At 31.9% G+C, this 12183-nt stretch overlaps 2 protein-coding genes across 2 annotated transcripts; one reads left to right on the top strand and one right to left on the bottom strand.

Moving 5' to 3' along the window:
* The first annotated feature begins 5090 nt into the window (after window positions 1–5090).
* Window positions 5091–6702, top strand: LOC107433611 (probable WRKY transcription factor 17). The gene is made up of 3 exons (XM_025066739.3): window positions 5091–5896; window positions 5992–6117; window positions 6227–6702. The coding sequence occupies exons 1-3, from the start codon at window positions 5214–5216 to the stop codon at window positions 6402–6404; spliced, it is 987 nt and encodes a 328-aa protein (XP_024922507.3). The 5' UTR covers window positions 5091–5213; the 3' UTR covers window positions 6405–6702.
* On the bottom strand, window positions 6417–10797 carry LOC112488953 (uncharacterized). Its single transcript, XM_048467292.2, has 5 exons — window positions 10330–10797; window positions 9510–9893; window positions 9261–9386; window positions 8957–9160; window positions 6417–8859 (listed from the first exon to the last, which is right to left on the bottom strand). The coding sequence occupies exons 1-5, from the start codon at window positions 10795–10797 to the stop codon at window positions 8737–8739; spliced, it is 1305 nt and encodes a 434-aa protein (XP_048323249.2). The 3' UTR covers window positions 6417–8736.
* Window positions 10798–12183: the final 1386 nt, after the last annotated feature.

The raw sequence follows: 12183 nt of genomic DNA, 5'->3' as shown, positions 1-12183 counted from the left end.
TCAACTATAATATGTATAATGATTATTTCATGCCATTTTTCAAATGTTAGGAAAATGATATATGGACTGAAAGGAATAATTTCAAACAATTTATATGGACCTTTCTATATATGTATTTCTAGCTTGACACTTTTTTTGGTAAGCCTAGCTAGTCTTTATCTTTGACAAAATCAATTAATTTATTACACTAATTAAGTCGGTTTTTTTAATTGAGTAATCATGAGTTCGGTCAGGAAAAAAAAAAAGGAAAAAAAGTTGGTATGAGTTTTCAAAATCATTTTTGGGGCAGATATTAAAAATTAGGATTAGGGATTTTAATTAATTGAGGTTAGGTTACAAATTAACCACTAAGTGGTCCCCTAAGTGATAAACTAATAAAATTTAGGTTTGGGAAGTAAGAAAATACATAAATAAAACTTCGAAAAGGGGCATGAATTGTAAACAGCTCATTTTCTATTTTCCTCATTATTTCTTGCATATTTTGAATAACGATTTGAAACTTGTTTTGTAAAATGAATTCTTGTTACCAAAGATAAGAAGGTAAGCTGTTCATCCTAATTACAAGAAGGATCAACTCACAAAAGAAAAAAAAAAAAATTCTGCAGATTGTTTACATAATTAAATAATTTACGTACAATTTTACCACTCAAATTGTTCCTTCAAACATAAGCAAAATCAAAACCAAAACACAGCACCACAAGAATTCCACAAACAACTCATAATTCAAATACACAAAATAAATCAAACTTCAATAATTACCAAATCCACTAATCGTCCTTCTTAAGAAATAATAAAAGAGAAGAAGGAAACTCACCGGAGCATTTGTGGTTGCCCTTGAACCATCGAAGGTCCAAGGTGCTACCTCCATTACTAGGGGCTGCCAGAGGTTTTCTTGTCGTTGATTATTGTTTGATAGCTTATCAATAATAGTGTTATATTAGCTATGGCAGAATGTGAGAAAGAGATAATATGAGAATGAAAGGGTGGCCAATAGAGAAGCCGATGGAATATTAGGGCCAAAGAAATATCATAAGAAAGATCATAGAGTGACCAATACAGCAAGTGTTTGTTTGATTTGTTAAAAGCTTATTTAACAGCTTGTATCTTGTTAGGCTTAATTAACTATTAACTAAGGTTAGTTGAAAAAGACAGTTTTTTCAGTTTATTTTTAGAAGGTGGTAGAAGCTCAATCATATATTTCGTACGGTATATACAGAACAGCATTGTAAAACTGATTCATTCAGTTCGATCAAGATATATCAACTTAAAAGGCAAAAGGAAAACACTAGCTGCTTTCTAAAAGTGATATATAGATATAGATAGGGCTGGTATTATAGACGAAGTTAAGCATCATATGGTGAAATAATCATACACATTCATTAAATCTATACAATATGTACGATTTCACGACTTTAGATAGATGTTGTCTACCAAGTTATTGATGACTTACCCAACAATAACATTTTTGTATATAAGCAAATGTGTGTGTTTTTCACTATTAATAGGAAAAGACTGTCCTAAAACTTTATCTAACAAAGTTCAAACCATGCGTACGATTATACTAAATATATAGATATAAAAATATTTATAGATATCTTTCATTGGAAATATGAGCTGATCGATATCTAATCTCTATAATTCAATTAGATATGGGATTATAAATTTAGAACCGATATATGCAAGTATCATCTCACATAAAAGGTTTTTTTTTTTTTTTTAATTATTATTAAAATGTCATTGTTGGTGTATTATTTGAGACCTAAAAGTATTTTGTCAATGCTTTATGTCTAATGTTCTATTTCTGCTTTCACATTTTGGAAACGTTTATGCAAAATTCGCCTCACTCATTGACCTCATTGTATTATTATTATTATTATTTTGGTAATAAAACTGCATTCAAGCACAAAAAGGACCCACAAGAGGGCTTACAGGGAGAAATAGGAGCAAAAAACTCTGGAGGGATCTGATCAAGACCAGAACCCTCCCATGTACAATTCACACGATTTTTCAAATACCACCTAGCTATAAAATCAGCACGTTGGTTCTCTGAAAACTCGCTCTGAGTTAGACAACGTCCAACCGAGAATCCCATCCACTAGGTTTTATGGATCTTTGCATCCATTCTCTCTCTCATTCATTTTCCTCCTAGTTTCTACATATTTTTTATTTTTACGCTATACAAGTAGAGGCCCATAATTAAGGCCCAAATGAAGCATGGACTGTAAAAGATGTTGGGTTTAAGGATGCAATAATCATGGGCACAACATTTGTAAGTTCAAGTTCATAATGATTGAATTATGAACTTGGAACGATTGGCTCAAACATTTTTTTTTTTAATTTATTTTGAGAATATATTGGACCATGAGATGGGAAAACTGAAACTTGCTGCTTAGACATATTAAAAACTAATAGCTGAAAAGTTTAACTTGGTAGTTCAGGCTACCAAATGCCTTATATCAAATATTATTTGTTTTGTCAAATATTATTTCTTTAGAGAAAAAATGAAGAGGACAAAATGGAGAGTAGACCAATGGAAAATTATTCTAGAAGTTTAAACTGTTTGAAAGTAAGCAAAGGTCTATATGTTTAAACTGTTTGAAAGCAAGCAAAGATTATTTAATGGATAGTTAAAAAAAGAGCCAAAAAAAAAAAAAGACTATATAGTCTTAACACTCCTATTAGTTTTTTTTTTTTCAAAAAAAAAAAAAAAACTCCCATTGATATGTAAGTCATTTATTTAATGTATTTTTACATAAAAAAAAATAATTAACTAATTAAAATGAGATCCTTTTCAAGAAACTAATTAAAATGAGAGTGATAAGATTTGACACTTTATATAGAGGTTAAGGCTATGATAACATATTTTTCAAAAAAAAATAAAATAAAAAGGCTACAATAACAAATTGAATTATCCTAATTATATATATATATATGTTCGTTTACAAAACCAGATAAAAATTATTAAATTGGAAATATACATCTTAAAGTGTTTTTTTTAATTATTAGATTCAGACCTTAATTAGTTAGAAACTGAAAAATAAGTTGAAAATATTCTATATTTTAAGTTTCAAAAATTAAGTTGTTTAAATATTATTTATAATTTTGGCTACTTGAATATTAATAAATAAATAAAATCAGTTTTCGGTTTTCAATTTTGTTTAACATTTTTTTTTCCTTTATGAACCATTATTTTTCCCCGTATATTCGTATCTGTTCCTTTTTTTTTCTTTTTTTCTATCTGTGTGATTATCTCTTCTCATCGTATTCCTAAAAAATTTCTTTGTTATTTCCCTTATTTCATATGAAAAATTAATAATTAAAGAAAAAGCTAAATAAGCTTTATATTCGTTTTCTTCTAGAAAACTAAAATTGACCTAATCTTATGTTGTATAATTTTTAAAATAAAAATATATGGTATAAAAATAAACGATGTTGATGATGATATCGATGTTAATGGGCTCCCATAGTTTGACCAATCCCTGCCATTAAGTCCAAATAGCTAAAGACTACTCAACCTGCTGACCCCCTTCTTTCCATTCCACACGTTGAAAAAAATTAATAAATTCGCCACTACGTGTTAGGTCATGATCAGTCCACCTCATCAACCTCGTTTGACAAAATTATTTAATCAAAATGTCAACATTGATCACAATAGACATGTAGCCGTTGGATGATTGGAGTTTGATCCGACGGTTGTAAATGGCTTTCAAAAAAACAACAAGCACTAAAGAAACAGGTTTAAAGGGAAAATAAAAGTTGGTCAACAATTTCAAGTAAAGAAAGTCAGAACCTCCCAAAACTAACGCTTTAGTTTCCTGCTCCATAACGTTTATTTGGGTAATTAGGTTTCCAATCCAAGTATTTTAAAAATATTATTACTTTATTTATTATTGCATATGATGCTTCCCAAGTGGTCAAAATACAAATCGAAAGCGTTTTGTTTTTTTCCATGTTGCATAGTTGACTTCCTTTCCCACTTGCACCACCAAAAACGCACTCATTTCATATCTACTTTAATCTTCTTTTTTTCTTTTTTAATAATCTATTTATCGAATAATTTTGTTTTTAAAAAATTGAAAAACTTTTTTTTTTGATTTTGTAAATTATTATTTGGTATTAAAAACTCAATTATTTTTTAAAGTAGAAAATTTTGGATTTGTTTCTTTTCTTTGGTATCTTATTCATCTATTTTTTTTATTACTTTTTTTTTTAATGATATTCTTTTCAAAAGAAGTTCGAGTTGTAATGAGTATACAGTATATAAGATTCCTGTTAAAATTGGTTTTTATTTTTATTTTAATAAAGTAAAATCATTAGAAGGGAACAACTTTTATTATTTCATTAATTTTACTACACTATTATATATGTGAGTGGAGGAATCTGCATTTAGAATATTGAAACAATGGCATCCAACTTTCATTGCAATTGGCCTTATATTATTTCCTTTTATATTTTCTTATATTAAAAAAAAAAGATCTTCTAAAAACTTCAAATTCAATTCGAATTTAATCAAAATAATAAAAAAAGCATTGAAGTTTGACTTTATTGGCACGCCTTTTTAATAAACCAATCCCAATTAAGAGTTGACTTTTGGCAACCTTCTATATTCTCTACAAATGCCAGCCATATGACAACAAGATCACACCTACGACTTTTTGAATTAACTTTACCCCAAAAATATAAACCAAAAATAATAATAATAATAACTGCTTGCAATGAATCGCATAAAATAAAATAAAAGAGCATAGTGGCTGATTTTTGATAAATTCGTCAATTTCAACAATTTGAAAATAGTAGGAAATTTGAAAATGAAAAAGGAAAATTCAAAGAGACATACAGTGAGTGTGGTGGGGTTGTTTTAGTGCTTTTATTTTTTGGGGTTTTCCTGGGGGTTTCGTTGATCGAAATTAAGTGGGACCGACCACCCAACTTCTTTATAGAACTTTACAGCAAACCCCTATTTTGTTTTCTTCCATGCACTAATAATAAAAAATAAAAACAAAAAAAGTCTAACCAAATCTGCACCCTCTGATTGACCCGCAAAATAAAACACTCTTTTGACTTTCTGAAATCCTCCGTTTCCTTCTTTCTTTCCCACTCCGTTTCTTTCTTTTATATAACACCCCATTTTCCTTTTCTCTCAGTTAACCTTCGCTCTTCTTCAATCTTCAAAGTTTTTTTTTTTTTTTTTAATAAATTTTTTTCTCCTTTTAATGGCGATCGACGTTCTAGGATTTACCAAGATGGAAGATCATACGGCTATCCAAGAAGCTGCTTCTGCTGGATTGAAGAGTATGGAGTATCTGATCTGTGTCTTGTCCAATCAGGGTCCTTCTTCTTCTGTACAGCCTCAGATGGATTGCCGAGATGTGACCGATTTCACCGTCTCCAAGTTTAAACAGGTTATTAACATCTTGAACCGGACCGGTCATGCCCGGTTTCGCCGTGGACCCACTAAGCCGGCTTCTTCTTCATCTGATGGATCGGAGTCTCGATCTGTGAATCCGGACCGATCGCCCGTCGAATCCGAAACCGGTCTCACCCTGGATTTCGGGAGGACCAGTCTTGGAAAGTCCTCCAAATCAAATCCTTTTTCTAATACATCTGAGTCGCGTTCCGAATTTTCGGCGAGTCAGCAGCTCTCAAAGGAGTGCTTCAGCATATCACCCCCGATGTCATCTACGTCGTCGTTTATGTCCTCAGTAACCGGAGACGGCAGCGTTTCGAATGGTAAACAGGGTGGATCGAAGATCGTCGCACCGCCAGCTCCGGCAATCTCTGCTGGAAAACCGCCGCTTTCGTCATCTCATCGGAAAAGATGCCACGACAATGCTTTCTCCGGTGATTTACCCAGAAAAACAACGTCTATGGGCGGATGCCATTGCTCCAAAAGAAGGTACGTGTATATATCTCCACCCACGGCGCATTTTAGCCCACCCCCTAATCATCGTGAAAGCTAAGTTGTTTTTGTTTTTTTTATTATATGTTCAGGAAGAACAGGGTGAAAAGAACAATTAGAGTGCCGGCGATTAGCTCAAAGATCGCCGATATTCCTGCCGACGAATACTCCTGGAGAAAGTACGGCCAGAAACCGATCAAAGGCTCACCATATCCACGGTATAATCCGATTCCATTATCCAATTTTATACACAAACGGGTCGGCTGATTTAAAAGCCTTTTTGGAATTTGGATCTAAAATTTTCTGTGTTTCCTTTTGGTTTCGCAGTGGGTATTACAAGTGCAGTAGCGTGAGAGGTTGCCCAGCTCGTAAACACGTGGAGCGAGCTCACGACGATCCCGCCATGCTGATCGTCACCTACGAAGGAGATCACCGTCACCCGCCCTCATCGGTGGCGGAATCAGTCTCCGCTGGTTGCGTCGGTCTCGTTTTCCAGTCAACTTGATTGTGAAGGATAGGAGGGTATTTTTGGAAAAAAAAATTCCCCTCTATGATGTACTCAGATCGACGGTCTAAAAGCTAGCCGTGACATTGGGACCGTCCGGCCGACATGAGGTTGAAGTCACCCGACAAACTAAAAAAGAAAGTCAAAGAAAGAAAGAAAGAAAGTCAACTATACCATGTAATGGAGGTGCAGGGTTTTGTACGTAAATTTGAAAAGAAAGCGAGGACTGGAAATGGAATATTAAAATAGTTTTCCTATGCCAATGCCTTCGAATTGAATATATTTATTTATTTATTCATTTGTTTAAATTTAAAAATATTTTTTTGTTTTTTTATAAAAAAGAGAGAATTTTATGAGTGGGTGGAGATTGGATTCTGTGTCTGAAAATTTGGTATGCACGCGCAAAAAGTCAAATGATGAAGGTGTCGTTGTTGAGTGGGGCCGACCGACTCTCTGTAGATGAGAAATGAGAAATTGTGAATTTCCTTTTTTTTATTTATTTTCTGTTTGCTTAAATGTCGTTTTGTGAGATGATAGATGGATGGAGTTGGAGGGGTGGGACCCACACAAAAGAATCATGTGCTGGTTGACTGGGAAGCTGATTCTCTTCTCGGGGTTGATGGGGTCAAAAAAGATTAGGCATCGGGCAGAGTGGAATAGTGTTGACCATGTCATGTAGCCCACGTGATCTGTTGGAATATATGCCATGGCACGTGATTTAGTTTCCTATGCTTTTTTGTTGACAAGTCCAAAAGGCTTGTGGTTTGTTTTCGAGTGCATTAGAAAAATAAAATTAAAAAAAAAAAAGGGGGGGGGGGGGCATGTATGATATAAGTTTATTGGTCTTTGTATTCTAGATCTAAAATACTTATTTTACAAAAAAAAAAAAAAAGAAGAGAAAATTATTATTGAAGAAAAAATATTTTACATTGAAAAAAAGAATACAAATCAAAGGAAATTTTGTTCATGAACGAAGTCAAAATTAAACAATTCTACCCATCATAAAGAGTCAAAATTAAGCAAGACTTTTGAAAAGGTAGAAGCAGACTTTCTTCCAATACATCATGTTCACGGCGTGCGTCTTTGCCTTAGGAAATAATTTACCACAAGAACCTGCTATGTAGGACTAACCGATGCCCAGTAGAATAAAAGTCCAAGCCCTCCTTCCCAAGCCTCTTTTCATGAGAGCCTACGACTAAGTCTTTGTTAAGCTTTTGCATTTTAGTTTTTGATTTTTTTTTTCTTTGCATTTTCATCCTTAAAATTTTATTGCTATTATTATTATTTTTATATATTTTTAGCAAATTTGAGGCATATATAAATAATGTATTAAAATCTAGCAAATGTATTTAATATTTGTCAATTCAAAATTTTATTAATCTTATTGATCTAGGAATGAACTCCTACCTTAAAACATCGTCTTTCATCAAAATTGGATATATATTTGAAGTCAAAATACATTAACATAATAATATACTTTTTAGTAATTCAAAGTTCAAACTTTAATATGGATCTATGGAACTGGAATCATGTAAGAACTTCTTTACTTAGGAGAATATATTTTCCATTGGCAAGCTATGGCCATAAGCTTTTAAATCAGATGTAATCTTATTCAAAGTTTAAAGCAGATGTTACCAAAAGAAAAATTTTGAAAACCAAAAAGCAAATCAGGGAAAAAGAAATAATCAAAAGGTCAAGATCCAAATAAAGAAAAACAAGAAAAAAAAAAAAAAAAGGTAGTTTCATTTGTATTCTCTTCCAAGTATTGCATCAACAAATTTTTAATAGGTTTCAAACTGTTAGAACTGAGAAGCAATGAAGAGTCCCCCTATACTTCCTCAGTTGTTGCTACATATAATCACCACTGCAGCTTAAAAAAAAAAAAAGAAAAAAAGAAAAAAAAAAAGAAAGAAACATTTTGGATTGAAGTTTTCAGCATATATAATATACCAATCCATATAAAAGTACATAATAAGTTAAAATATATAATATTAAAGCATTTTTTCTCTGGTTTGAATATTCAGCAGTACTATATTATTGAAATTTTAAGTCCATGCCATTGAACAGCTCAAATACAATGACATATTCACTCCCTCAATTGTCCACCATTTTGTTCCAACAGTTCCTCATGTTCTTCACAAATTCCACAGGCACATATTCCAAAAAGTAGGAGAAAGCTGACAGCTATATGTATTATTTGTATGAAACAAATAGGAAAAAAAAAAAAAAAAAGAAGAAGAAGAAGAAGCCAGATACAGTAAACAATTAGACACTCAAAATCCGGATTAATTGCTTTTGTTTTCTAAAAGTTGAAGTATTCTCTCAATTTACCTCATGGTTGTTCCCCTTGGACATTGGTTTTGACCCACTTCAATACCAACGGGTCATCAACATGTAAGCTAGTAGGATCTGGTGTCTTCTTCAAGTCATCCAATGAAGGATTGATTAGTTTTTCCTGCATAACAAAACAAGTATTCATTTTAAAAATTCTTCATACATAGTCTAAAGCGACAAAATCAAATCAATCATCAATCAAAGGGGTTGGAAGAGACCGAAAGGGATATTAATCTCTCTTGTTTCTTGCTTCTTTCCCTTTTAATCAGCTTAAGCCTCAGTACCGAAAAGCTATATTGACGAAGAAGATCCTCATTCGACTCTTTTGATTTAGCTTTTGTTCCCTCTACTAACAATGCCCACTCGAAATCACGAAGACTAATTTCCCCTAATAACTCATCATCCGTAGCATCACTCACTCCCTGAAGTAATTACAAAACATCTTCAAATTAAAACAATTATTATTATATAAATTTTAGTGACATAACAAAATTCAAATAAAAGTAAGGGATGCAAAGAAACCAGTTTGTGTAATATTTCATCTATGGACTTAATCTTGTTGGCATTCATTTGCAAGAAAGCAATTATCCCAGAAAGTTTGTCTCTCACTGAATCATTTGTTTCTTCTTCCACATTGACAGGTGATTCCTGCATCAATTAAACAAAAAATTCGTTCATTTTTTATATAAATATGTAGAAAAACAAAAATTAATTCTCCTTTTCAAGCGAGAAAAACACTAGCTATATATATATATATATATGTCATATTACGTCAGCAAATTCATGCCACGACTCTTTCCATGACTCATTCCACTGTTCCACTTCCGATAGCTTCTTCTCAACTTGGTCATAGAACTCGAGAGTATCATCAACAATATAACCGCGTTGCTCATCATAGAGATCACCAAGTAGCACAAAATCAGACCAGCCGAAGGCTGAATTTTCAGAACAATTCCCTTCTACTTTTTTCTCATTTTCTTCCTCTTTCTTTTTGGATTCTTTTCCCTTCCCTTTTTGTTTCCTAATCTTTAAAGTATACTTTAGACTACAAGTTAAATCACATGCTCCAGATAGTTCGAGGTAAAAGCCAAGATTCTTACGTTGCTGCTCGTCCCCTAATATTTGGCCAATAAAATTCAAATTCAGTTTCAAGGACTACAATTGCAATAAGGCAAAACAACAAGGTAATCATATATATATAATCTATAGAAGGATAAATAATAAAAATTGACTTACCACCACGAGGATATACAACCAACCGAAATGGTGGTAAGCCAGCAACTGGTCCAAAAATTTTGCTCTCTAGACGCACACGTTCACGTTCACTTTCATGATTTTTCCACTGCTTCCTTAAGTTGCTTTTTCACAAACTTCCTAAACTTTGAGATGCCTTCTATTGTCCAAGTTAAATACCTCTCATCTACATTGGCCGGATAACTCTCCTTAATAGTGTGGAAGGAGACACCAATCCGTATAGAATCGGATATTAAATAACCTTGTTCTTCATTCAAAGCAGAAATATCCATGAACTCTGAAAATCCCAATTGGCTTTTATCTTCAATTCTTCCCCACTTTTTTTTCACCACAGAACCGCCCTTGCTATGGTTATTTGAAAAAAGCCAAGAAAATCTTCCAGACCCTCATAGGCTTTTCTCAAATAAAGTGATAGATATGTCACATCGTCATTCACTGAAGTCGTCTCACGAACTATAAGGCTAAGCTTAGACTGGCCAACAACAAAACTGGGACTAAATACATCCATAGCCCCTACATATTTTCTGAAATAATTAAAATTCTTCATTGTAAATGTGATCTCTCCATCAAAACCAGACTTAGACTCAGACTCAGGCTCTAGTTGGATAAAAGTTTCATCCAACATCCATGCTCTCACATTGATTAGAAGAGAATCATCATCATCATTATCCAAGAAACCTGAGGATGTGTTGGTGACATTAGACCTATCACCAAGACCGTCACAACCAGCCCGAGTGGCATGTAACACATGATCTCCACAGTATATCCTAGTAGACCCTGCCCAGCTGTAAGACTTGTTCTCCATGTCTTAGTCTGTTGAGTGTACATATTTTCACATAGACAATCCGGGTAGTCTTTGTATCCTTATCCTTGACATAGAGGTAGATAGGGAACTTACCAGAAGGATAATATTCTGATTCTGCTAGAATACAAATGGAATAGGTATGTCCATCTAATTCAAAATCTGGACTACCAATTGTAACATCGCTTCCTATTAAATTAAAATTTGGGATTTTCCAATAAGCTGTCCTGTCCCGGATTTCAATTGAACCTGTTGACGGCATTTTTTGTTGTTCCCCAAACACACACAAGAGAAGAGAAACAGAAGACGATGATGCAGACTGTTTTTGAAGAGAAAAATAGAGATAGGGCAACAATATGGAAAAAGTTTAATTTTTTTTTAATCAAAATATTAGAATATTAACCCAAAAAAAATAAAAAAAAAAGGATAAAAAAATTGATAAAACCATCGCCTCAACCTAATACGAGTCTATGAGATATTGTGGAAAAAAAATAAAAAATAAAAAAAACCTAATATGATATATTAGTTGTTTTGCATATTATCTTATTTGGTGATATGAATTGCTTTTTTTTTTCTTTTTTTTTGTTTTTAGTAAAAATATTTTGGAACCAATAATTTTGACTAAATCCAATTAATTATTTTGTTATAAAATTAAATCAATATCTTTTTTTTTTTTCCAAAGTGCAATATTATATAGGATTTTTTTTTTCTTTTTCTCCTGACCAATATATATAGGAGAATATAATTCAGCCAACTTAGTACACTTATAATCGGTTTTGATTATGATTACTAGAAAATTCTATCTAAGAAGAAAATATGGATTTTTTTTTTTTTTTTTGGATCCAAAATTTGGTTTTACTTGTAATATATATAGAATTACACCAAAAGTCTCGCCATTTTAATAAATTTTTGGATTTTAAGAGATCAAAGCAATTACAAATTATCTTGAACTTCCAATATTAACATAAATTAATTTGTGAAAACATATTTGTTACAGTTGTGAACGTTTAATGGATATAGTTTATAATTTAAATGATTATAATTAAATAATTTATTTTTAAAATTTTAATATAAAAATTAATTATATTCAAATTAAATTTATCATATAAACTGCTAATCATAATCAATTGATGATAAATAGAAACGTTATTAATTTATGGATCGAACAAAGAAAAAGAAGAATTTAAAAATAAAATTTCTCAAGCATCACATTCATTTAGACACCCAAAATTGATATGAAAACTTTCCAACTTTATTAAGAATTTCCTTACATAAAGATGTAAATATTAATTAACATTATAAATATATTATCATATTATTATTTTATTATTTTTACATTTTCCTTAGCGGGGAAGCAATAAAAAGGAACTTGGAATTATCAATTATGCG

Source organism: Ziziphus jujuba, chromosome 1 (assembly GCF_031755915.1).
Source record: "Ziziphus jujuba cultivar Dongzao chromosome 1, ASM3175591v1".
NCBI classification, from domain to species: domain Eukaryota; kingdom Viridiplantae; phylum Streptophyta; class Magnoliopsida; order Rosales; family Rhamnaceae; genus Ziziphus; species Ziziphus jujuba.
Note: the sequence above shows the minus strand (reverse complement) of the source record. Positions and strands in the feature narration are given on the sequence as shown.

What these genes read in the sequence shown, in the direction of transcription:
- LOC112488953 (XM_048467292.2), bottom strand. Translation starts at nt 10,797, where the DNA reads ATGGAGAACAAGTCTTACAGCTGGGCAGGGTCTACTAGGATATACTGT. An exon ending in AAATAACCATAGCAAGGGCG is followed by an intron (nt 9,894 to 10,329) that starts GTTCTGTGGTGA and finishes TTGCAATTGTAG; the next exon opens with TCCTTGAAACTGAATTTGAA. An exon ending in AGAGATTAATATCCCTTTCG is followed by an intron (nt 8,860 to 8,956) that starts GTCTCTTCCAAC and finishes TTTGTTATGCAG; the next exon opens with GAAAAACTAATCAATCCTTC.
- LOC107433611 (XM_025066739.3), top strand. Translation starts at nt 5,214, where the DNA reads ATGGCGATCGACGTTCTAGGATTTACCAAGATGGAAGATCATACGGCT. An exon ending in TGCCATTGCTCCAAAAGAAG is followed by an intron (nt 5,897 to 5,991) that starts GTACGTGTATAT and finishes TTATATGTTCAG; the next exon opens with GAAGAACAGGGTGAAAAGAA. An exon ending in AAAGGCTCACCATATCCACG is followed by an intron (nt 6,118 to 6,226) that starts GTATAATCCGAT and finishes TTGGTTTCGCAG; the next exon opens with TGGGTATTACAAGTGCAGTA.